We start from the raw sequence: 26,567 nt of genomic DNA, 5'->3' as shown, positions 1-26,567 counted from the left end.
TGTATCTCTGCAGAGAAAGCAGCACTTTTCAGAAAAAGGGAGATGTAATATTTGTTAGTAATATTTGATTTGCTAATGTCCCTTACGGCTTTCCGTAGCGCCACAACAAAGTCACGTGATGTACGTAACAACGTCAGTCGGAATCCGGTCGGTGAATAAACACCCAGCACGAGAGAAGTCGTCCTTGCTTTATTAATGTTATAAGTTAACATAGCCAGAGGGCACAGATCATTACACTTGCCGCGCTCCGAAGAGACTTCTGAGGATCTGCACACTTCCGGATCCCACCATGGTAACAGGTTATTTTCTTGCCCGGTGCGGGATTCGATACGAAATGTACTGCACCACAAGGCGACATCACTAACCGCTCGGCTAAAGGGTCAGACCAGTTAGCTAGGGGCTAACGTGTCTTATTAGTAGTTTACAATAGTAATCACTGATAGAGTCAACACTCTTAATAAAACAGGTAATATTCAATATTACTGTATGCATATTAAACTACGGTAAGTAATCAAACACTTAAGAGGTAATACAAATCACAAGAACATTTACAATAGATTTTTTTTAGATAAGGGCAGCGATCCGCCTACACCCTTGTACATTACAGGTCCAGAACCTCTCTGGGCTTCACTGCTCGTCCATACCTTGTCTGGTAGGGGACAGTCTCTGAGGCTGTCTCAGCCGCTGCATGTGACACGTGTGGTGTGTTGTGAATTGTGAGTTGACCATAGTTCTCGTCAGTGCCTGTGTTGGTGTGAGTGTCAGTGTGTGTTTCTTTTGTGTCCATGAGGTGACGTCTGTTTCGTCTGTACTCCTGTGCTTCAGCTGTGCGGACGTGGCAGGATCTGTTGGTATCCGCTGGCTGGATGACAACTGCTGGTTTCCAACAGCCGTGCTCCTGGAGTCTGATGTGTTGTCCTTCGTGCAGCTGTGACATCGGCTTCGCTGACCTGTCGTAGTACCTTTTCTGCTGCAGCTGACGTTGGACTCTCCTGGCGTGCGTGTCTCTGTGACTGACGACCTTGGGCGGAAGCTGCTGGTGTGTCTTGGGGAGAATTGAGCGTAGACGACGACTCATGAGCAGCTGGGCTGGTGATCTGAAGCTGTCGACAGGTGTGTAGGTGAGACGGGTGGGGCAGTGTCCAACCATCTCCTCGATCTGCTGGGTCATACCAGGCCAGAACACTACGTCACGGGCTCTCTGCTTGCATTTCTCCATGATTACATCCAGTAACACATTTTTTGACATACAATATTGAAACGTCAATAAAAAAAAGTGTTTTAAATTAAAAAAAATAGAAGTGCAGAAATTCTGCTGAGAAAATATTGAATTTTTTCTTTTGGATTCTGGTTAATATCTGTTGACGCTACGGTAGCGCCCACAGTTTGTCCACTGGCTCAAGACGAGCAGTGGTCATCCGTGGGTTGCAGGCTATTGAAGAGGCGCTGCTCACCAAGGCTGCAGACTTCTCTGGTAGACCACAAGACCTCATGCTCAGCCATGTTGCCCAGTCTAAAGGTAAGGCTGTCAAACCCCTGTTATCACTTGATCCCATAGCTTCCATCTGTCGCCCCCTGCATTTGATAGCTTCTGAAATTGCGAGACGTTATCGGCGTTAGTTTGGTTATTTGAAATAACCAAATAATAACTTATTTCACCGGCCACCATTGCTCATGGGGGTCAGTCGCCAACGTTTTTTTGCAGTTCCTACTGGCTGCCGACAGTGGCCACTAGAGAGTGGTAGAGTAGTTTGTTATGCTGTGTTCTTCGTCTCTGCAGACCGAAGACTTTGAAAGGGCGGAGAAAGTACTTTGAGTGGGCGGGGTTACTGTCAACCATTAAGTTGGCCAATCAGAGGCTTAACAATCCTCTGCCAGTCAAAATCTAATTCAGCGATACGCCAGCTGAACCCAAGTATATTGGTCCTTCGACCCGGATAGCAGCGCTTACCCTAACCACACACACACACACACACACACACACACACATCAAACCCAATAGCCAATGTCTAATGTGCCTCAAATAATAAAGCACAGTGACCTGAAGATCCACTCTCTGTGTCTTGTGTCCTGGCCGACACCCAAGGGTGAAAGTCAGCTAATTAATGCAACAACCAGTCCTAGACAGTCCCTCTACAATATTTGGGGGCCATCGGGAGGGGGGGCAGAATAAAGGAGCGCTCCTGGGTTCGTGCGGTGTATGGGACACAGGAGCTGCCATTCTAAGATGGATCCTTGCCTCGTGCCTCGCCTTTCCCGTCAGTTCCGTTCGGTTCTGACGGCGTGTTAAAATTAAACAGCACTCCCGGGGGGTCGTGCGGTGTATGGGACAAGAGAGTTGCGAATAAGAGATCTCTATCTCTCCATTCCTCCGGGTCATCGCCACATCTGCATCTCATTACCACATCTGCAGCCTGCAGCTAGCACAGACATGCTCCCACAGTGCAACAACAGTCGTTCAAGAAAGCCCACACCAGATCAACAAACGTCCACGCGTCAGTACAAGAAATGCCCCCCCCCCATCCCACTGAGGTAAAGGTTAAGAAGTTACAGTTAGGGCAAGTGATGTTAGTGAGCGTGTCTTGTACTAGTACTGCAGGCTGAGCTGGACCCTTCTCCATGGACCAGTTGTCAGGGTGGTTACGGTCATAGGGTTACGGGTAGGATGGGTGTCGACACGCCCACGCTGCAGCGCCATGTTTTTCTGCAGCTATCCATTACCCCAGTCTGCAGAGACACCCTACTTAACTTTTCTTAAATTAGGTTTCCTACAGCCCCAGATAGCATCTGGATGTGGGCCACCTCAGGCAATGATGCGGCACTCATGGCCTTCTTCTGGTCCTGACAAAATAGATGTGAGCCTGAAGTGGCCCACATGTATAATAGCAAATATGGCCCAAATATGCCAAATCAAATTTGGGCTTTGTTTGTTTTTTTTTTTTGCTCCCGGCAACATGTAATCTGGACATGACCCTGAAGTGGTATGTGGGCCGGATGAAGTGTCGGGTGTGGGACTGGCCCGGGCCGCAGCAATTTTGTTATCTGGCATGGACCTCTGTGGGTAGACTCGTGTGATGAGACCGCTGTGTACCTGGTGTTTGGTCATTTAACGGCCCAGTCTTTGTTTTAAAAAAAACTGGCCACTTGAATGATCACCTTCTACCTCCTCAGTTTCCAGGGAAAGAGAAGTCCACAGCAGAAATTCAAAAATCACTAATAATCAAGACAACCCTAAAAACGCACTGACACACAAAATAAACTCCAGAAGACGTGGCAACGATGGGACCATAGAGACAAAGGGTCAAGATGATGTGAACATGCTGTAACGAGTGCTATGAGCATTACCTGCTAAATAATGGGCATTAAAGTCGCTAATCTTTGAGGGAAGCTGTCATTAAGTACTGTTAACATGGGGAAATGTTATAGTATGCTAGACATAACAACACTTAACTTAGTTAATAATTGCTACAAATTTCAAGTTATGGCTATGTAAACATTTCAGTTGAATGTGATTCCCCAGTGATACTTAAAATTGATACTTGTTAATCTGAAATGGGTTTACTGATTATCTGATTAATGAAAAAAGACGAATGAAAACAGATTTGTCTGAAGATGTTGAGGATTCATCAAGGCAAAATCGCATTTATTGGCTATTTGTATTGGGTGGCACGATGGCCCAGTGGCTAGCACTGTTGCCCCACAGCAAGAAGGTCCAGGGTTCGAACCCCAGGCTGTCCCAGGTCCTTTCTGTGTGGAGTTTGCATGTTCTCCCCGTGTCTGCGTGTGTTTCTTCCGGGTGCTCCGGTTTCCTCCCACCACCAAAAAGACGTGCATGTTAGGGTTACTACTCCTGTCTGTGCCCCTGAGCAAGGCAATGGGAAGAAGAACTGGGGTTGGTCCCTGCGCGCTGCAGCTGCCCACTGCTCCTATACAATAGGATGGGTTAAATGCAGACTAAATGTCATTGTATGTAGTATGTACAAATGACAAATAAACTGCATTCTATTCTATTCTTATGCTGTGTATTATCAAGTCAAGTCAATTTCATTTGTATAGCCCAATATCACAAATCACAAATTTGCCTCAGTGGGCTTAACAGCCACACAACATCCTGTCCTTAGACTCTTTAAAATCCTGTCCTTAGATCCTTTCAAAAGGATGAATACTGACTGCCATCTAGTGGACATTTAAAGGTTGGACATATTTCATGAACCCGTTAGGGTTAAACAAGAAAAAAAATAATCCATCCTTTACCCGAACCGCCTGTCCTGCTCTCAGGGATGCTGGAGCCTATCTCAGCAGTCACTGGGCGGCAGGACACCCTGGACAAGCCGTCAGTCCATCACAAGGCCCGCCCACACACACACACCTACCTAGGGACAATTTAGTACGGCCGATTCGTCTGACCTACATGTCATTGGACTGTGGGAGGAAACCCACACAGACACGGGTAGAACATACAAACTCCACACAGAGGACGACCCGGGACGACCCCCAAGGTTGGACAACCCTGGGCCTCGAATCCAGAGCCTTCTTGTTGTAGGGCGACCGCGCTAACCACTGCGCCACCGTGACGCCCAACAAAAACAACAATAAAAATACAAAAAAATGAACGAATGAATGAATAATAAGCGAAAGAATGAAATGAATACTTGAATGTATTTTTTTTATGATTGGTCAGACTAAGTAAACAGTTTTAAGACATCACTTTGAAATGTGGAAACTTAAGATGGGCATTCAGTATTTCTGACTTTTAACAGACAATGATTAATGATCAATTAATGTAAAAATGACCGATAAATTAATCGATTATGAAAATAGTCGTTGGTTGCAGTCCTAATAGAAACTAATAACAAGTCTGTGTCTATCCATGTGTAATTGTAGCATCGGGATTGATCCTGTCAGATTACGGTCCAGTTTGGAAGGAGAACCGACGTTTTAGTCTGATGACCTTAAGGAACTTCGGCCTCGGGAAGCAGTCCATGGAGGACAGGATCCTGTCAGAGACAGAGCGCCTCATGGAGCCGCTGCAGAAGAGTATCGGTACGTTTATCATCAGTGGATTACTGATCTGCAAGCACTGCGGAGTGTCACGGAAAGCTGGACAAGTTCATCTGGACGCAACCTTTGTTGAGAGCAACGTTTCATCACTCATCTAATGCCCCTTTTCCACTACAGAGTACCGGCTCAACTCGACTCGACTCGCCCTTTTTTTCGTTTTCCATTACTGGATAGTGCCGGCATTTTGGTAACTGTTACCACTTTTCTGGTACCACCTTTGTTGAGGTTCCAAATAAAACTGGAGCGGGTACCAAAATCAACGCAGACCTCTGATTTGTTAGAGAAACGCGTCACTGCGTCCTTTTGCGTCTTGCGTCATCAATACGCGCATGGGATGTCGCCCGGCATTTTTAATACCGAAGCGGAGAGCCCGGGAGGTGATGTGGGAGTTTTGTTTTGTTTTTACTTTGTTGTACATTTTGAAATTGAAAAAAAAAACGGAGAGCCGAAAATCCAGGGGGTACTGTTACGGTGATGGAAAACGACACAAGTGAGTTGAGCCGGTACCATGTCGTAGTGGCAGTTTATTGGCTAATATTACCATTGGTCTCACTCACAGAAAGTTGAATCAGTTCACCTGGACACAACGTTTATTGAGAGCAACGTTTCATCACCATCACTCATCTGAGTGACCTCTTCAGTCTTAACTGACTGCAGGTATCTCCACCCTTATAAACAATACAGTGGCATAATGACCGAAACCAACCATCGGTTTCATATGCAAATTACGGTGACCATTAATTAGAGTTAGTTACCTAACTCTCCAGATACCTGCAGTCAGTTGAGACTGAAGAGGTCACTTTTAGATGAGTGATGAAACGTTTCTGTCTATAAACGTTGTGTCCAGATGAACTGATTCAACTTTATGTGATTTTCTTACCTGGATTATTGGGCCATGCGTCAAGACACTGTAAGTGTGTTATATATTTTTTTGTTTTTTCAGCCGAAAGGAGTGATTTATTCTCAGACAATCGAATTTTGCTGCAACACTACTCGATGGAAGCGTTAAGCAATAAAAGTGTTGTAACCTGCATGGATAAGAAGACCCGCTTGCTGGCGGGTCTGACCCTTTAGTCGAGCGGTTAGCGATGTCTCCTGCGGTGCGGGCGATACGGGTTCGCTTCCCGGCCGCGGCAGTTCCTGTGGTTGCGTTGTCCCCCGAATTCGCTACAGTATAAACGCCATAGCTTCAAAAACAGTGTTAAAGTGTGACAAGTAGTGCATTGTGATAAAGTTATAATGATCATGAACTGTAAGATGCGTTAGTCGTTTGTTTCAGAAACGTTTCAGGCGAGATCTAGACTGCCATGGTGCAGTCATGCTTACGAATACTTCATGGGCATAGTGTGGCGTAGCGGTCTATTCTGTTGCCTACCAACACAGGGATCGCCAGTTCGAATCCCCGTGTTACCTCTGGCTTGGCCGGGCGTCCCTACCGATATGATTGGCCGTGTCTGTGGGTGAGAAGCCGGATGTGGGTATGTGTCCTGGTCACTGCACTAGCGCCTCCTCTGGTCGGTCGGGGTGCCTGTTCGAGGGGGAACTGGGGGCAGCACCACATCGCTGCGTGGGGGGAATAGCGTGATTCTCCCCAAATAGCAAAATTGCTGTAGCCTGGACCCGTCCCACACCGACACTTTCATCCAGCTCACATACCGCGTGGAATGATGGCACTTGGGCGGTCCGCTCCTGTTTGCCAGATCGGTGCCATAGCAATGCCACATATTTGCCAAAGGTGGCTCATATTTGTTTTGGTATATTTGGGCCATATTCACCATTTACCACACGGACCACTTCAGGGTCACACCCAGATTACATGTTGTCGAGAGCACCGCATCTTTGCCAAAAAAGGCCCACATTTGATTTGGCATATTTGGGCCATATTTGCTATTATACATGTTGGCCACTTCAGGCTCACATCCATTTTATCAGGGCGAGAAGACGTCCATCAGTGCCGCATCATTGCCTGAAGTGGCTCACATCCGGATGCTATCTGGGTCCCACTGCTATGTCCCCCTGGTGAAACTCCTCTCTGTCAGGTGAAAAGAAGCAGCTGGCGACTCCACATGTATCGGAAGCATGTGGTAGTCTGCTGCCCTCCTCGGATCGGCATAGGGGGTATGGCAACGACCAGGAAAAATAGGGTAATTGGCCAAGTACAATTGGGAGAAAAGGGGGAAAATTCCCCCCCCAAAAAAGAAAGAATACTACACATTTTTCATTAAATAAAGTGTTCACATGAGATGATGATCTCAGTAGTAAAGCTTGCATATTTGCTCTTAGAGCTGTGAAAAATATTGGGGCAACACTGGGACCTGTCAAAGATGTCATAAAATATGTGACACAGATCAGTAAGGTCTCTAACGTTTTGTTTGGTTTAAAAATGTGTATTGGACATGTGCATGAGAGGCCACATACAAGGTTACCCAAATTTTAAAGGGAGGTTCCTAGCCAAAAATACCTGCCCATTGAGAGAAATGAGATCGACCAAAGATTTTTGCTCGAACCACAAGTAACCTATCTCACCTCAATTCAAGCACAAGGTCAAAATTATATTTTTAACTGATATTCCAGAAGTAACCAGGTCCCTTTATATCCTATCCAGGTGAAACCATGAACCCTCAAGTTTTGTTCCATAATGCTGCATCCAACATCATCTGCCAAGTGCTCTTCGGTAAGCGCTATGACTACGATGACGACTTCATCAAGCTGATAGTTTGTGTTTTCACAGAAAATGCCAAGATAGCCAATGGACCCTGGGCTATGGTGAGTCACTTCAGCTAATATAGGCACAAGGAGAAATCCAAAAATCTATGCAAATACAAAAAATAGTGGTAATTTGTTGCTTCCCACCTCTAATAAAACAGCAACTGAGTTTTGCCAGACAGAGCTTGAAACAGAGTTCAGGTTAAAGTTTTACTTTACAGAAGCTAAAGACAACACACTGATATGTGCTTGCACGAATCTCAGATATCAAGTTTGGCACATTCATTGTCAAAAAATAAATTCTATAACTACTACTTTACATTATTTTCATGGCTGCCATTGGAAGAGTAACTTAAGATAACCGAAAACTGTTCTTGCTTTTCTGCCCTGACAATGATGCATGGCTTTTCCACCTTCTCAACATGCTCCTTTGGTGTCTATGCAAACTTAGGTAGGTGGGTGGGGGGCAATTCACATATATTTAGTTTCCTTACGTCTTGGCATCCATCTGGACAGATGGAATTCATGGTGGTCCCTCTTGTACCCTCGTTAGCTATGCCTCGAACCTGCACCTGAGTGTCGTATACCACAGTCTTGCTTATTTAAGAACCCAGTGTAAAAAACTAGTGAGGAAGTTGTGGTATTCACGGTTTTATTTTCAGTGCCTGCATCTGTGTACTTTTATTCAACACAGGACACATCCATCCATTATCCAAATCCTCTCAGGGTTGCGGTGATGCTGGAACCTATCCCAGCAGCCGTTGGGCGGCAGGCGGGGAGACACCCTGGACAGGCCGCCAGGCCATCACAGGGCCCACACACACACACACACACACACACACACACACACACACACACACCTAGGGACAATTTAGTACGGCTGATTCGCCTGACCTACATGTCTTTGGACTGTGGGAGGAATCGGAGCACCTGGAGGAAACCCACGAGAACATGCAAACTCCACACAAAGGATGACCCAGGACAACCCCCAAGGTTGGACTACCCCGGGGCTTGAACCCAGGACCTTCTTGCCACCGTGCTGCCACACAGGACATGTACAGGAGGATAATAAAATGAAGATAGAGGTCAGCTAAAGGCAAAAATAAAGTTGTTAGTCTTTTGCTGTCTTCCACCAGACCATTTTCCATACCCGCTTACCCTGGTCAGGGTCACGGGGTTGCTGGAGCCTATCCCAGCATGCTTTGAGCACAAGGCAAGGTCAGAGTGCCAGTCCATCACGGTGAACACAGACATACGCTCACATCTAAGGACAATTTAGTGTCTGCTAACCACTGAGCCACCATGCCGCCAGTCTTTTGTTATCTTTAAAAGAAATGATAGATTATGGCTAAAGTGATGCGGGTGATATTAACAGTCTTCATAAAGCTTTGTCGGTACCTCTAAATGACCAGTAAGTTTTGTGGGACAGAACTATCTGTTAAATAACGGTTTTCTAAATGGATGTTAATGTTCCCCCTATAGCTGTATGACTCCATCCCTGTGTTACGCTGCTTACCTCTGCCCTTCAAGAAAGCCTTCACTAACAGTGAGGTATAGTACATCCATATCCTGGAGAAAATACAGTAATACAAAAAAAAAAAAAAACACTGTTGAAATATTTCTGAGTGCCATGTTTTTGCTAGTGCAATACTTTTGTTGATACTACAAATTATGGGTTGATTTCCAGATATGTATATTGTTGTCAGATGAATGAAATGAGAGACCCTCTTTCTATCAGATTGCCCATCAAAAGGTTCAAGGCCTGTTGGCTGAACATGAACTGACCAGGGTACCTGGAAGTCCACGTGATTTCATGGATTGTTACACGGTTGCGCTGGATAAGGTGTGCGCCTATATGTTTTGCATGTGTGTATGTGTGCATTTATACAGAGGGGATCAATTAAAGTGTTTGACTACACTTGTCAATTCACAGAGGACTTTTATCATGTAAACATTTAGTTCTTAAAGACTCGTAAGTATAACTTACAGCTATGACTGACTTAACGCACTGTGGCGCGCTGTGTTGAACTTAACGGCTGGGTGCAAAGCAGTTGTGCATCGCATTTGGGCGCATACTCCCGTTAAATCACTACATCTATTAACACATTAACCCAGACCAATAGATCAACTTAACAAAACAATACTTAACTGTGTCCTTCCCTTTCTTTCCATGCAGAGCCAGAATGAAAAAGCATAATTTTCCAAAGACCAGCTTATCACAAATGTCCTGGATCTTTACTTTGCTGGGACGGACACCACCTCCAACACCCTGCTTACTGCCTTCCTTTATCTGATGACCCACCCACAGATACAGGGTGAGTGGAGTGAGGCTGGGGGGGGGGTGCATGTATGTGTGTATGTATATGTATGGGTGGGCGGCACAGTGGCCCAGTGATTAGCACTGTTGCCTCACAGCAAGAAGGTCCTTGGTTTGAACCCCAGATCGTCCCAGGTCCTTTCTGTGTGGAGTTTGCATGTTGTCTGCGTGGGTTTCCTCTGGGTGCTCTGGTTTCCTCCCACAATCAAAAAGACATGCATGTTAGGGTTAATACTCCTGTCTGTGCCCCTGAGCAAGGCAATGGAAAGAAGAACTGGAGTTGGTCCCTGGGCGCTGCAGCTGCCCACTGTTCCTATGCAATAGGATGGGTGACATGCAGAGAACATATTTCATTGTAACAAAATAAAGTGTCTTTGTTCATGTATGTATGTATGTATGTATGAGTGTACTGATGAGTGTACTCAACAGTTGTGAGGACAGTACACATTCTAAGAATAATACAACTTTCGTTTTTTTGATTTTTTTGCCTCAACATTTGACCCCATCTTTGTTTTTTCTAGAGTGTCGTCAGCTGGAAATAGATCAGGTTTTGGAGGGTAAGAATCAGGCCAGTTTCGAGGACAGACACAAGATGCCCTACATGCAGGTATAGTAGGCCTAAATATGCAGCATATAAGGACATATGCTGGTCTCCTGATTTAAGTAGAGCCCATTTTATACAGCCCAGAAGGCATCTGTCCTTCACTGTAGCTGTATCAGCCCCAACTGAGCCAGTTATTTCAAAAATACACTGAAATGGAGCTAAATATGCACAATTTTAGACGCAAAACTAAAACTGACCTCAAATCAAATGCCCTGAGAAAAGCGTTATTTTGCTTTCTCCAACAACATTTTAACCCTGGATTGAATAATTTTCAGTTTCCTATCGTTGAATAATTACAATTCTGCAGTTAAAATGTATATTCTCCTTTAAAGAAAGCGTGCTAGTAGATCACTTTACTGAACTTCCATTAATATTCAGGGTCTTATCTGCACCATAATAATGTATGTATACATCTGCAGTTGTTCCTCAGGCATGATTCAAATTATATATATATATATATACACACACACACACATACATATATATACATATATACACACATACATATATATATACACACACATACATATATATATATATATATATACATATACATATATACACACACACACACACACACACACACACACACATATATATATATATCCATCCATTATCCGAACCGCTTATCCTGCTCTTAGGGTCGCGGGGATGCTGGAGCCTAAAATCCAGTGAGTCAAGTAAATTCTTTATGAAACAGTACAAGCCTGTTTCATGCCATAAGCAATCATCAGCTGTATATATATATATATAATCCAGTGAGTCAAGTAAATTCTTTATGAGACCTGTCTCATAAAGAATTTACTTGACTCACTGTATTATTTTGCCCCTTATTTGTTGAGCACTTTCCCTACCATTTAGTGTTTCTTTTAACAAAGTTTTATATATAATATATACTGAATACGTTATATTATCTGTTTGTGTGATGGACTGCTCCTCTTCACAGGCTGTAATCCATGAAGTCCAGAGGATAGCGAACATCGCTCCCCTCAGTGTCTTCCACTGCACCACTGCTGACACAGAGCTCATGGGATACTCAATACCAAAAGTAAGAGCATGTCAAAAATCAAACATCTCAGATGTGTGTGTGTGTGTGTGTGTGTGCGTGCGCGTGTGCGCCCGCATATACATATGTGTTTAATACTTAATACACTTGATCAAACACAGTTAACACCGATTCGGTCTATTATCAGGAATCAGGAACATTTATTTGTCAATTCATTCCATGCACCTGCGCACATGAAATGAAACGAAATATCATTTCCCCCAGCCCACAGTAGTGCAACACAAAGAAAAAAACTCATCCAAACTACAAGAACACACATATCCAAACTACAAAAAAAACCTACAAAAATACATATATCCAACATATCAAAAATAAAAAAAATTCGCTGTCCAAGAGGGTGAATGCCAGGATGACTGTTGGTCTGCATGGGCTAGTAGTTAGCTTAGCCTGCCCCACAGCCGCATCCTGTCAGACCACCCTCAGTGTTTCCTCCTCAGACGCAGCTCCAAGCAGGGCTGTGGTCCCTGGGCCCACCAGACGCAACAGACCAGGCTCCCCCAGCCGATCCAATGCCAGCTCTCCCAGCCAGACACCTTCGACACACCTCCCCACACTCTACACGATGACACCAAAAGTCAATGCTAGGCGAGGCCACCGCCAGACCACCCTTGGTGTTATCGGAACTGCCGGTCTGCATGGGCCAGCAGCTAGCCTAGCCTGCCTCACTTCCACATCCTGTCAGACCTCCCCCGGTGATTCCTCCTCGGACGCAGCTCCAAGCAGGGCTGTGGTCCCTGGGCCCACCAGACTCATCAGACCAGGCTCCCCCAGCTGATCCAGTGCCAGCTCTCCCAGCCACCAAATGAAAGCACAAACCCAGACACACATGGACAAAGACACTGCATAGACGGCACTGGGTGAGGCCGCTCCGGCACTGGACGAGGCCACTGCAAACGTGAACCCACGCAGCCATCTTCCCACACCAGAAGCAGAAAATATCAAAAATCTTATAAAAAATTTTTTTTATAAAATAATAATAAAAAATGCAGAATAAAATCAGTAGCAACATCTTACTAAATGTTGAAATTGTTTACTTACAATATATTGTTCTCATTAACAGTAAATGCGGTACAGTGGATTTTAAAAGTCTGCTTAAACTATGAATTTTTTAAAATGTTGCATTAAAGCCTGACATTTAGAGAAAAAGAATCTCAGACATTCTAGCATGATGGTGGCTTGGTCAGTTAAGTGCATACTATGTTTGCTCAGGGCTGGTTGCATGTCCTGGTTTCAAATCCATCCCAGGATGTTTGTTGCCTGTCTTATCTACTCTTTGCTGTCCTGTCTCTCCCTGCTTTCCCGTCAATTAAAGTAAAAATACTTTCTAAACCAGGAAATCACACAACACTAATTTACTCCACATTGGTAATCACGGCACTACCGTCTTGATGCATGCTCAATAATCCAGGTAAGGGAATCCCAGAAAGTTGAATCAGTTCATGTGGACACATGAACTGATTCATGAACTCTAATTAATGGTCACGGCAATTTGCATATGAAACCAATCACTGGTTTTGGTTGTGACGCAGCTGTACCTGTTTCGGTCATTATGCAACTGTGCTGCTTATAAGGGTGGGGATACCTGCTGTCAGCTGAGAATGAAAAGGTCACTTGGAGGAGAGATGAAACGGCTCTCCCATTAAACCTTGTGTCCAGATGAACTGATCAACTTTCTGGGACTGCACTGTATTGTAATTTACTACAATTGCAAACTTCATCTCAGTCTACTACATTTACTGTAGCAATATTCAACCAGAGGTGGACACCCCGGCTTCAGAAAGTAAAAATCCGACCATGTATTTGTTGTAGCCATTCACTAAACAAGGTGATTTAACTCTACCCGGCTAAAGAGTTGTGCTAATTAAATTCAGCTGGTGTAGTGTATGGGTGGAACAAATACATGGCAGGACTTTTACTTTCTGAAGCCAAGTTGTCCACCTCTGGCCCCAACCTTCCAGAGGAGATGCTAGTGCAGCAACCAGGACACATACCCATATCAGGCTTCCTACTCAGAGACACGGCCAATTGTGTCTGTAGGGATGCCCGACCATGCAGGAGGTAAGACAGGGATTCAAACCACCAATCCCCATGTTGGTAGGCAATGGAATAGACCGCTACGCTATCCAGACGCCCTCTAATATCACATTTTTTAATATGTCACAATTATATATACCAAAACTGTCCTTCAAAAATGATGTACATGTTTCAGTCCATAAAGTTTGTATATCCCCATCCACACCTGGCGGAAAATTTCATAGCTCGTGATCACCTGTTAGCCAAATTAGTTCAGCGACTGAAATGATGGTACAAACTGAAAACCAAACAAACACCTTTGTTGCTACTCTGACAGCCCATGGGAGGAAGGTGAAGGTAGCTATAAAACAAAACATGTCATTTAATTTAAATCGGCCATTTAGATGGCTCCATACCATCCATGTCAATATTACCCCCATCTGTATGGTCCACAGCACCACTCCCAGCCTGTTCTCTCCATTGAAACCACAGTCAAAGAAAGTCTCTTATCTAGCACCCATTTGTATTCTCTTCAGCTCGGTTAAGTGGTTCTTATTAATGATAGTAAATGGATATTACCTCACAAAATCTGAACTCTTCTTTGTCTTATTGCCAAAGTGAAATACAATCCAGCCAGGATTGGACTACATTAGAAGTGAGGGGCTATTTAATTCACATTTTTATGCTTTTAAGCTGTTCAATCCTTATGTTATTTGCACCATAACAGTCATTTAAGAAAAGTCAGATGAGCTGGACCATTTTAAATTTTCGCTCTTATTTTCTCTTCTTCCGTTCTTTCTCCAGGGAACTTTGATCATCCCTAACTTGACCTCAGTGCTATATGAAGAGGGACAGTGGAAATATCCTCACGACTTCAACCCTGAAAACTTCTTGAATGACAGTGGGGAGTTTATTAAGCCAGAGGCCTTCATGCCCTTCTCCACAGGTTGGTCAGATGGGTGGATGGACGTGTGGATAGGAAGACAAATAGAAACATTAATTGACTGATTGATTAAAGCTAAAATTCTAGGGTAGAGGTCTATTCTGTTGCCTACCAACACAGGGATCACCAGTTTGAATTCCCGCGTTACCTCCGGCTTGGTCGGACGTCCCTACAGACACAATTGGCCGTGTCTGCAGGTGGGAAGCCAGATGTGGGTATGTGTCCTGGTCGCTGCACTAGCATCTCCTCTGGTCGGTCGGGGCGCCTGCTGGGGGGGGGGACTGGGGGGAATAGCGTGATCCTCCCACGTGCTACGTCCGCCTGGCGAAACTCCTCACTGTCAGGTATAAAGGTGATCAGCCACAGCATGAAGATATGGGAAAGAGTAATAGAAGCTAGGTTAAGAGGAGAGGTGATGATTAGCAAGCAGCAGTATGGTTTCATGCCATGAACGAGCACTACAGATGCAATGTTTGCTTTGAGAATGTTGTTTGAGAAGTATAGAGAAGGTCAGAAGGCGTTACATTGTGCTGTGGATTCAGAGAAAGCATATGACAGGGTGCTGAGAGAGAGGTGTGGTATTGTATGAGGAAGTTGTGGTATAGAGAAGTATGTAAGAGTGGTGCAGGATATATATGAGGGCAGTGTGACAGTGGTGAGGTGTGCGGTAACGAGAGTAGGGTGCAGGTTCAGGAGAGCCTGGAGAAATGGAGAGAAGAGGAATGAAAGTGACTAGGCATAAGACAGAATAAATATGCGTTAACGAGAGGGAGGACAATGGAATGGTGAGGATGCAAGGAGTGGGATGATGAAGGCGTATGAGTTTAAATACTTAGGGTCAATTTTACAAAGTAACAGGGAGTGCGGAAGAGAGGTGAAGAAAAGAGTGCAGGCAGGGTGGAGTGGGTGGAGAAGCATGTCAGGAATGATTTGCAACAGAAGGATACCAACAAGAGTTAAAGGGAAGGTTTACAAGATGGTTGTGAGACCAGCTATGTTATGGTCTGGAGACAGTGGCACTGACGAAAAGACTGGAGGCGGAACTGGAGGTGGCAGAGTTGAAGATGCTAAGATTGTCATTGGAAGTGACGAAGAAGGACAGGATTAGGAATTAGTATATTAGAGGGACAGCTCAAATTGGACGGTTTGGAGACAAAGCAAGAGAGGCAAGATTGAGATGGCTTGTACATGTGCAGGGAGAGATGCTGGGTATATTGGGAGAAGGATGCTGAATATGGAGCTGCCAGGGACGAGGAAAAGAGGAAGGCCAAAGAGGTTTGTAGTTGTGATGAGGGAGGACATTCAGGTAGCTGGCATGACAGGAAGTTTGCAGAGGACAGGAAGAGATGGAAACGGATGATCTGCTGTGGCGACTCCTAACAGGAGCAGCCGAAAGTAGTAGTAGTTCCAATGACATATACAGTGCAGTGTGTGTGTGTGTGTGTGTGTGTGTGTGTGTGTGTGTGTGTGTGTGTGTGTGTGTGTGTGTGTGTGTGTGTGTGTGTGTGTGTGCAAGCGAGAGACTTTGGTTTGATGAGAATGACCTGGAAATCCAATAGTTAATCAACATCAGGAGGCAAGCCTTTACCATCTGGAAGAATGACATCAGCTGCCAAAATAAACAAGCTTCCCATGCAAGAGGAAAGTCAGCCTTCCAAAGCTGGGTCAGAGAATTGAAGAACCAGTGGTAGACAAAGAAGGCCCTTGAGCTCTAGCACCTTGCAGCTGCTGGGGATACCAGAGGCTTCTTCGATGGTGCTAAAGCAATATACGATCCCAAGCAAAGGCCGTCTAACCCCCCTTTGCACCAAAGATGGCACACACTGCTAACAGACTACGAGTCAATCAAAGAGAGGTGGAGAGAGCACTACCAGGACCTTTGAAATCAGAACTGTAGCCCTGAGATGGGTGCCCTCCAACATCTCCCTCAACAATCCAAAGAGGAGGACATGACAGCACCACCTAGTTAGTCTAAGAGAAGTCCGGGATTCGATCAGGAAGATGAAAATCAACAAGGCTGCTGGTCCTGATGGAATACCGGCAGACGTACTGAGGGCAGGTGGACCTACACTCCTCAGATATATCCATCCCCTGCTCTGCTACTTAAAATACGGGAAAAAGAGAAAATCCCTGTGCAACGCACTCATTATATCTATCTTTAAGAAAGGGGACAAAGCTGAGTTTGGAAACTACTGTGGCATTTCCTTGCTTTCCACCACAGGGAAAGCCCTGGCTAGGGTCTTGGCCAGGAGACTCCTCCCAATATCAGAGGAAATTCTGCCAGAATCCCAGAGCGGTTTTTGTCCTAACAGAGGCACCATGGACATGACTTTTACTGCTCACCAACTCCAAGAAAAAGCCTAGGAACAGAATCCGCCATTGTACATGGCCTTCATAGACTTAACCAAAGCGTTTGATTCCATAAACCACCAGGCCCTCTGGCTAGTTCTGTCAAAAATAGGCTGCCTGACAAATATATCAGAGTGCTACAACTACTACATGATAATATGTCAGCTGGAGTACTCAGCAGTTATGGAGACGAGACGGAGTCCTTCAAGGTCCACACAGGAGTCAAACAAGGCTGTGTCATTGCCCAAACCCTGTTCTCTGTCTTCATTGCCACTATCCTCCACCTCATGGGTCCCAATCTGCCTCAGGGAGTCAAAATCATGTACAGGACTGATGGGAATCTTCTGAATATCAACAGATTGAGAGCTGCAGAACGCCAATGACAACGCCTTAGTTTCCCTTGTCAAAGAGGAATTACACAGCATGCTGGATACCTTTGCAAAGGCATACAAGCAGCTTGGCCTGACCATTAACATAAAAAAGACCCATATCCTCTACCAACCCCCACCCAACAGAAATATGCCTGCTCTGTCCCCACCCATCTCTGTAGACAACACCAGACTCGAAAACGTGAAACAGTTCCCATATCTTGGCAGCCTTCTCTCCTTCAAAGCCAACATTGACTTGAAATACACTATCATCTCAGTTGTGCTAGCCAGGCCTTCTCAAGAATGAATAAAAGAGTTTTTGAAAACCATGAACTTCAGGCCAGCAAATAAATTCTGGTGTACAAAGCGGTAGTGCTGCCCACCCTACTGTATAGGTCAGAAACCTGGACCACATAGAGCAAGCACCTGAAGGCACTTGAGGCATACCAGCAGTGATGCCTCAGGAAGAACCATATAGATGAGCTGGGAGGATAAGCGCACCAACCCTCAGCATCCTTGAGGAGGCCAACATGCCTACTATAACTGCCACCATCACACAACATCAGCTGTTGTGCGACCCAGCCATGTCCTCCGCATGGCTGGGTCTCGCCTCCCGAAACAAGTCCTTTACTCTCAGCTCGTGATAGAGCACCGTTCCCCAGGAGGACAAAAGAAGCGATATAAAGATAATATCATGGCCCACATCAAAAAGTTTGGCATTGACCTTAACACCTGGGAACAAGCAGCAAAAAACAGGGAGGCCTGGAGGCTGGCTGTCCGTGACGGTGCTGGGTACTACAACCATGACCTCTACTGTGCTGCTGAAAACAAGCGCAGACTCAGAAAGGAGTGAGTTACCAGAAAGGCCCAAACCACATCCTCAACCACTTCTTCACACCCTTGCCCACATTGCCCCAAAATATGCAGCTCTAGGATCAGCCTCTACACCCACCTGAAGACCCACAAGCAACTAGAAGGAGGACAGTCATATTCGACCCCAAGCGACTGCCGATGATGGTGTGTGTGTGTGTGTGTGTGTGTGTGTGTGTGTGTGTGTGTGTGTGTGTGTGTGTGTGTGTGTGTGTGTGTGTGTGTGTGTGTGTGTTTGTGTGTGTGTGTGTGTGTGTGTGTGTGTGTAAGGGAGAGATTTTGCAGCATGTTTTGTAATTAAAATTGGGTTGGTGTGTTGGTTGTTGACAGCAAACACGTATTATCATACATTCAGTTCTCAAATGGCAGTTTGTGCCCCCCCCCCCCCCCCCCGCGGTTCCCTAATGCCCCCGATTAGATTTGTTCTGACGCCGACCCTGGTCAGGTTGTAGAAAAAGTTTGACCGAATATTATTAAAAAAAACAATTCTAGATTAAAATCACTAGCTTTAAAGAGCTAAAACTCAAGTTTAACAATGTGTTTGTGATTGGTGGTGGGGAAGGTTCTGCAACAACAGCACTACCAACTCTGTTTCACTTGAAATCAATTTTGTGGGATTTGCAGTGGTCAGACACCATTGCGGTTACCAGTATGTTTAACAAAAACAACACTTTTTAAGATGGTAGCTTTAAGTGGTCGATTAAGTAAGAGAAAAAAAATTCAGTCCAGTTCAAAGCGAAATGGCAAACTGAATGCAGTTATTCCTGGTCTCAGTGAAAGCGTGTGGAGATGGGATGGGTGAGCAAAAATTTCGGTTGCAAAGTATTATCCTTTATATTATTATTGTTTGTTTTGTGGTTGCTCTGAGCCTCTAATGTAGCCATGTGCTCTCATACATATGACCGCAGGTCCTCGGGTGTGTCTTGGAGAGAGTCTGGCTCGTATGGACCTCTTTTTGATCATAGTGACTCTGTTGAGGAGGTTCCAGTTCATTTGGCCAGAAGATGCAGGGCAGCCGGACTTTACTCCTGTATTTGGTATCACTCTAACACCTAAACCGCACTGCATGAAGATCCGTCTCAGAGTAGCTGATTAGGGCTTGATTCAGTTGGGAAAATTCAAGCCTAGCCAGATGAGAAATGTTCAATTCCATGGGCTGTTTAATATTTATGAGAACTGACTTGTTCTCATAAATATTAAACAAAAACCTGGCTTTTTATGAGATAAACTCATAAAAAGCCAGGTATTTTCTGAACAGTGTTAGCTCGCCAAGGTGTTTTGCATATCTAAGCTTGACATGAGCCTGGTGTTGTCACATCCATTCCAAACTGGCCCAAAAACAACAGGGCTCCTAAAATGCTTGCGCCTGATAGTGAAGCACTATTGATCTGTGTGGAACTATGTGTTGTAAATCTTATATTGAACCAAGAATAATGCACTGTAGATTGCAAGACAAGTTCAAAACATCTTTTAATGGATTATTTGCAAAAGAACACATTGTTCCTGCATTAAAAATACTGACCTCCATATCAGTGAATATAAAGCGCCTATATATGAAAGCCTAACTTGACTCTCATTAAGCTATTAGAATAGCTTCTTTTTTTTTACAGACATACAGATGAATATATATATATATATATATATATGTGTGTGTGTGTGTGTGTGTGTGTGTGTGTGTGTATGTATGTATGTATGTATGTATGTATGTATGTATGTATGTATGTATGTATGTATGTATGAGAGCTTGCAGCATCCCCTAGTTTCCCAGGATGCTTCTCTGTTGGATTTCACCGACTTTCTCTGCATGGCCGGCAATTGCGGGGTGTTTCCTCAGACATTTCATGAGGAACCTCCACAGGGCCCTTAATGGAGAAGGCTTGAGTGTTTCAGTGCTGCTCTCTCCCTGTTTGGTGTCATCTGCTGTACAGATAAAAACCACATCTGTATGTTTGTGTTAAGAAATATTTTGTTCTGCAGTTTGCCACTAGATGGCCTTGTTAAACCATAATTGAGGTTTGGAAAGACATCATGATGAGATAATTAATTCAATTCAATTCAATTTATTGTCATTGAAAACAATGTGCAGGCACATGTTACCTCTCACTATTTATCTTGCCTTTTCGTAATTTTTGGAACAAAAAAAAATGAACGAAATGCCTGGCTCCTGTTTGGTCTATTCAAAACGTATTTGAGCTGAATGGGAGGGGAGCCTTTTGTAATGTCCATTGAATGACGTTATAGAAGAGAAGTTTATTGTGCCCAGAGATGCTCAAATGGCATAATTCCAAATGACAGCTAGCAATATCATCTATTGCTGTTCATTCACACGGAGGCCCCATGATGGTGAACGTTGAATGGACGGACATCAATCGAAGAGTAAAAATGTGAGTTTGTCTGATCGGTGGATGTTGATTTATGAATGACACATGACGCCCCTTTGCAGTTAAAAGCAATATTTTGCATGTGCAAGTCTTGGCAAATAGGCTTTTGTGTTGATCATTTAAATCATTTTGATGTTTGGCCGACAAAACAGCAGGATTCACTGTTGCTGCAGGTAGAGGAGGAGATGCTGAGGCAACAGAACAACCACATCTCGGATGTCAACTCTTTCTCAGTCACAGGGTTTCACTAGAGGGTAAACGACCTATGTGGTCGTATGGGTTGGAGGACTTGTAGGAGTTCATTCCAGTTGAGGCTGCAACATGTGAAACGTTATAAGAAACATAATGAAAAACCCACACAGTTGAGCTCCTGTTGGCTGCATTGTTGATGCACTGTCATTAATTTTTCCCCTGCCATTCTCTCTGATAAAGAATACCTGACACATTAAGTGTCCCTGCCTTATTCCTCTTATACCGAAGATACTCGTTTGTGGTCTCGGCCATCATATGCAAAAAAAAAAGGTCCAACACTCGTACAGCAGGGTAGGGGTATTCACTTAGGCAGAATGCAGAGGACAAGAGCATGGCTTTCAAACAGAAGAAAAAAAAACAAAAAACCCAATCGACAAGTGGAGTTTAGGTCCCATCCCTCCCTGTAAATGACCTTGGAAGTAATTCAGATCCTTTCGATGCCGATGCGCTGTGCTCTGAAGCAAAGGAGGAGCGATACATTATGCATGCCATCCATTATTAATGCAGTTGAGTCATGTTACCATCACAAGTGGGACCTCAGGAAATATCTCAAAGGCCTAATCCTCAGTAGGATGTCACCATCCACGCGTCGATCCTCCAGTGTTTGCACTGACGTCGACCCCCTCGGCGTTTGAATCGAGCATATTATCCTCGCTGCCATCAGGGTGCCTCGAAACTTTCAACAGGTCCCAGCCCCCCCCCTCCCCCCTCCCCAAATTTGAAACGGCAAAACGAGCTTCGTGCGTCTGTCTGCATCATATCCCCCTCTCTCGCTTCTTATCAATAAACCTCACTGCACAACTACAAAGGCTTCATTAGTGGCTTTTCTTAAACCGAGTCTCCGAGGCAGTGCAGTTTAAAAACCCTGATGGCCGTCATCCCGGGACTGCATTGGCTGCCAGCGGTTCTCGGTCGCAGGCGGCCCCGCCTCTAACTGTCAGGGACTACTGCGTAACAACGCTGAGTGAGCGCTGATGTACTTTGCATTGAGACGCAACCTCAAGTTTAGACTTCAGCGTCTGATTGACTCTACCGACTCTCTCGTAGACGAAACACGGAATAGCCCATCTGTTGCCCCTGCTCGCACGGGCTTGCCTCGTTTGCCCCTCGCCTCGGAACAATTTTTTTCTTTTCCTTTTTACGCCACTCATCCCTAAAGCCCTCGTTTACAAGTATGAGATGCAGACATGGCAAGGAGTAGCAGCAAGTCCGTGGCGAGGACCCTGGAGGATTTGACGCTAGACTCGGGTTATGGTGGAGCCGCCGACTCCTTCAGGTCGTCCAGTGCGTCGTTGTGCTGTTCCGAGGCACACGCGCCGAGTGCGCATGGGGGGAACTACTACTGGCGCTTAACCGACTCGATGCACAGTCGACACAACAGCCTGGACACTGTCAACACCGTCCTGGTCGAAGACGCCGAGATCCTGGATTGCTCCGGGCAGTGCGTTAAACTACCCGAGCTAGAGGATGTGCCATGGAGCCTCGGGGAAGTAGCCAGCGCACTGGGCAGGGACGAGGAGCGGAGACCGCCGAGCCCGCCGCAGGACCTTCTGCTCCGGCTCTCGGTGCTGGTCAGCCGTGCGCTGGCGCGGATCGCCAGGGAGGCGCAGCGGCTGAGTTTGCGCTACGCCAAATGCACGAAATACGAGATCCAAAGTGCCGTGAAGATCGTGCTGTCGTGGACCGTGTCGGTGAAGTGCGTCGCCGCGGCTCTCAGCGCCCTGTCCCTGTATAACATGAGCACGGAGGACAAGTTGAGCCGCGGCAAGTCCGCAAGGTGCGGACTCGTCCTGGGCGTGGGGAGCTTCTTCAGGTGGATGGTGGACGGCAGGGTGGCGGTCAGGGTCCACGAGCACGCGGCCATCTACCTGTGCGCGTGCGTGGAAAGTCTCTTCCGCGAGGTGTACGCGCGCGTGTTGCGCGGCGCCGTCGCGGAGCCGGATAACGGGATCCCCAAATTCACCGTCGAGTCCCTCGAGCAGGCCATCAACGGTGACTCGGAGATCTGGGGAGCTCTTCAGCCCTATCAGCACCTGGTCTGTGGGAAGAATGCGAGCGGTGAGTTGACAAATGCCCGCGAGTCGGTGAACGAGGCGAAGCGCCTGCACGCATTACCCTTTCCATTCCACGTGTGGTTCTGGTGCACGACTGTGCGCGGATGTGGATCTATACGTGTAGGCCTACACACCGGGTTATGTCTAGTTTCCGAATCCACCCTCCCATCCATTTCTGTCAGCACATCCCCAAGCGATAGGGCTTCGCTCTTGCAGGTATACCCTGCACCGTGCCGTGGTCCTAACAGTAGTCAGTCCGGTGCACGCTGCACTGTCTTGCTTGTTTTATTTGCCGAGCACTTAATTGGTGTAACTGATTAACAAACAGCACTGCCACTGAGCATTTTGCAGTGGAAATAAGAGCAGGGCTGCGGAGATAGCAGATGACTGTCAGTAGTAGTCCAGGGGTCCTCAAAGGGTCATCCTACCCCTCCTGGTAATGTTTGCCTACAAGTGGGGGTTCCCAATCTTTTTCATGCTGTGAACCACCTGTGGAGATGCTTTTTGACCCGGGACGCACCGAACAAATTTTCTTTCTGCAGTGAAACAAGCAACAAATTCTCATTACCTGTCAGAAAGCAAGATGATAAACAATCCTCTCTGTTGTTCATCAATGCACCACCCCCCTTTGTATTCTTCGGTCATGGGCCGACTATAATGACCAGATGAAACGGACAAGGCATGTCAACATTTAGACGTTATTTGAGTGATCTTTTGGAGCACAAATCACTGCATTGTTGGCGCTGTCTCAAATTACGAATATAAATGATGATATTTGATGATTTTTTTCTTTCGATTCTATGTAGAGGAAAACAAGATGTGCCCTTTTTTCTCTGTCCCCAAACAAAATGGGTTTCTTGTGGATATCTGGGGACCCCCCCCCCCGCCCTTCAGCCACCCAGGTGTGGGTCCTGACCTGTAGTTTGTAAATCACTATACTACAGCTGCCGTGGTTTGTTTAATGCATGAAGTGTGTGAGCAAGACCTACTATCACCAGACTTAATGATTCATTTCTTACTGTAAGGGTTGTTGTGAAGAGTGCCCTGCAGGGGTGATAAGATTTCTCAGTCGAAAGGGAAGAAGTACTTTAATTCATGTGTGCATCTGCAGGTCTTTGCAATGGTTGTAGTGTAAGTCAGCGTAATGGGTTTTACCTTGGCTTAGCTTTTTGAGTTTACTTTTCTTTTTTTGGAAGAACATTTTCAAGTTAATGTTTATATCTGGACATCTGTGTTGCTTAACTACAAGTTGCATTATTACTTTCTTTTTTGATGGGTGCTAGAAAAGTGCTGTGCCGGCTCCTACTCCAACAGGTTTATGTAATAAAAGCCTTGGGGGGGGGTATGTGCTATCATGCATTATGCAGAGTGATGTGAATAAAACTGAGTTACGGTGACAGAAGAAAAAAAAAGACAGATAGGACAGAATAAGGAGAATGAAATAGTAAGACAGAGAGAAAACCCCACTACTGTAATGACGGATCTGTCAAAGGGGCCAGGTGTGACAGGGGCCCTGCAGAGCAGGAGGTCTATCTGTGTCTGACCTCAGGGTCGGGAGGGGGCAACTCTTACTGGAGAGGCCAAACTGCTTGACCTGATGCGCTTTTTGTCTTTTCCGTTTAACTCCTTCTTAAGGCAAATAACACCTTTGTCCTATGTATATATGTTTACTGCGACAACTAATGGTAAGTATAGGGTTATTTATATGGAAATATGTATAACTCGAAGGCAGAATCCCTTTATTTGCATAGTTCAGTGCTTATTTGTGCACTGCTACAGTGACATATTGATGAACTGGATGAAAACAGAGTTCAGCTTTGTTTAGTTTATTATTTTTAAAAGGACAAATGACATGGTTGCAACATCATATACATGCACAATTACAAACCCCAATTCCAATGAAGTTGGGACGTTGTGTAAAACGTAAATAAAAACAGAATACAATGATTTGCAAATCCTTTTCGACCTATATTCAATTGAATACAATACAAAGACAAGATATTTAATGTTCAAACTGATAAACTTTATTGTTTTTTTCAAATATTCACTCATTTTGAATTTGATGCCTGCAACACGTTCCAAAAAAGCTGGGACAGGGGTATGTTCACCACTGTGTCACATCACCTTTTTTTTTAACAACACTCAATAAGTGTTTGGGAACTGAGGACACTAATTGTTGAAGCTTTGTAGGTGGAATTCTTTCCCATTCTTGCTTGATGTACGAATTCAGTTGCTCAACAGTCCGGTGTCTCCGTTGTCCTTTTTTGCACCTCATAATGCGCCACACATTTTCAATGGGAGACAGGTCTGGACTGCAGGCAGGCCAGTCTAGCACCTGCACTCTTTTACTATGAAGCCACGCTGTTGTAACACGTGCAGAATGTGGCTTGGCATTGTGTTGCTGAAATAAGCAGGGACGTCCCAGAAAAAGACGTCACTTGGATGGCAGCATATGTTGCTCCAAAACCTGTATGTACCTTCAGCATTAATGGTGCCTTCACAAATGTGCAAGCTACCCATGATGCCATGGGCACTAACACACCCCCATACCATCACAGATGCTGGCTTTTGAACTTAGCGCTGATAACAATCTGGATGGTCCTTTTCCTCTTCAGCCCGGAGGACACGATGTCCATGATTTCCAAAAACAATTTGAAATGTGGACTCGTCAGACCACAGCACACTTTTCCACTTTGCGTCAGTCCATCTCAGATGAGCTCGGGCCCTGAGAAGCCGGCGGCGTTTCTGGGTGTTGTTGATATATGGCTTTCACTTTGCATGGTAGAGTTTTAACTTGCGTTTGTAGATGTAGCGACGAACTGTGTTAACTGACAATGGTTTTCCGAAGTGTTCCTGAGCCCACGTGGTAATATCCTTTACAGAATGGTGTCGGTTTTTAATGCAGTGCTGCCTGAGGGATCGAAGGTCACGGGCATTCAATGTTGGTTTTCGGCCTTGCCCCTTACATGTAGAGATTTCTCCAGATTCTCTGAATCTTTTGATGGTATTATGGACTGTAGATGATGAAATCCCTAAATTCCTTGCAATTGTACGTTGAGAAAGGTTGTTCTTAAACTGTTGGACTATTTGTTCACGCAGTTGCTCACAAAGTGGTGAACCTCGCCCCATCCTTGCTTGTGAACGGCTGAGCCTTTCGGGGATTCTCCTTTTATACCCAATCATGACACTCACCTGTTTCCAATTAACCTGTTCACCTGTGGAATGTTCCAAACAGGTGTTTTTTGAGCATTCCTCAACTTTCCCAGTCTTTTGTTGCCCCTGTCCCAGCTTCTTTGGAACGTGTTGCAGGCATCAAATTCAAAATGAGTGAATATTTGCAAAAAATAATAAAGTTTATCAGTTTGAACATTAAATATCTTGTCTTTGTAGTATATTCAATTGAATATAGGTCGAAAAGGATTTGCAAATCATTGTATTCTGTTTTTATTCACGTTTTACACAACGTCCCAACTTCATTGGAATTGGGGTTTGTAAAAGAACATCAAGGATAACAAAGAAGTCACAGGACGTATTTCCATTGTGGTCCTTGGTATAGTTAGGTGTGGAGGGGTGTGCAGGTGCG

At 45.2% G+C, this 26,567-nt stretch overlaps 2 protein-coding genes across 2 annotated transcripts in view; both read left to right on the top strand.

Annotated features, from left to right (window-relative positions):
* Positions 1 to 1,371: 1,371 nt before the first annotated feature.
* On the top strand, positions 1,372 to 19,393 carry LOC130114757 (cytochrome P450 2F2-like; the record flags this gene model as incomplete). The annotated part of the gene is given in 10 exon segments (XM_056282662.1): positions 1,372 to 1,519; positions 4,885 to 5,043; positions 7,667 to 7,827; positions 9,250 to 9,318; positions 9,506 to 9,610; positions 9,944 to 10,082; positions 10,606 to 10,691; positions 11,635 to 11,736; positions 14,572 to 14,713; positions 19,206 to 19,393. Coding segments are annotated over 10 exon segments (1,299 nt in total), but the record flags the coding sequence as incomplete, so codon positions are not given.
* A 2,724-nt stretch (positions 19,394 to 22,117) lies between these two features.
* The window catches only part of btbd11b (BTB (POZ) domain containing 11b), a 146,613-nt gene continuing 142,163 nt past the window's right edge, over positions 22,118 to 26,567 (top strand). The window contains exon 1 of the mRNA XM_056282029.1: positions 22,118 to 22,988. Within this exon, the coding sequence (XP_056138004.1) occupies positions 22,118 to 22,988 (871 nt within the window). The remainder of the gene's footprint in view (positions 22,989 to 26,567) is intronic.

This window comes from Lampris incognitus, chromosome 6 (genome assembly GCF_029633865.1).
Source record: "Lampris incognitus isolate fLamInc1 chromosome 6, fLamInc1.hap2, whole genome shotgun sequence".
NCBI lineage: Eukaryota > Metazoa > Chordata > Actinopteri > Lampriformes > Lampridae > Lampris > Lampris incognitus.
The sequence above is the reverse complement of the archived record's forward strand: the minus strand, read 5'-3'. Positions and strand labels throughout refer to the sequence as shown.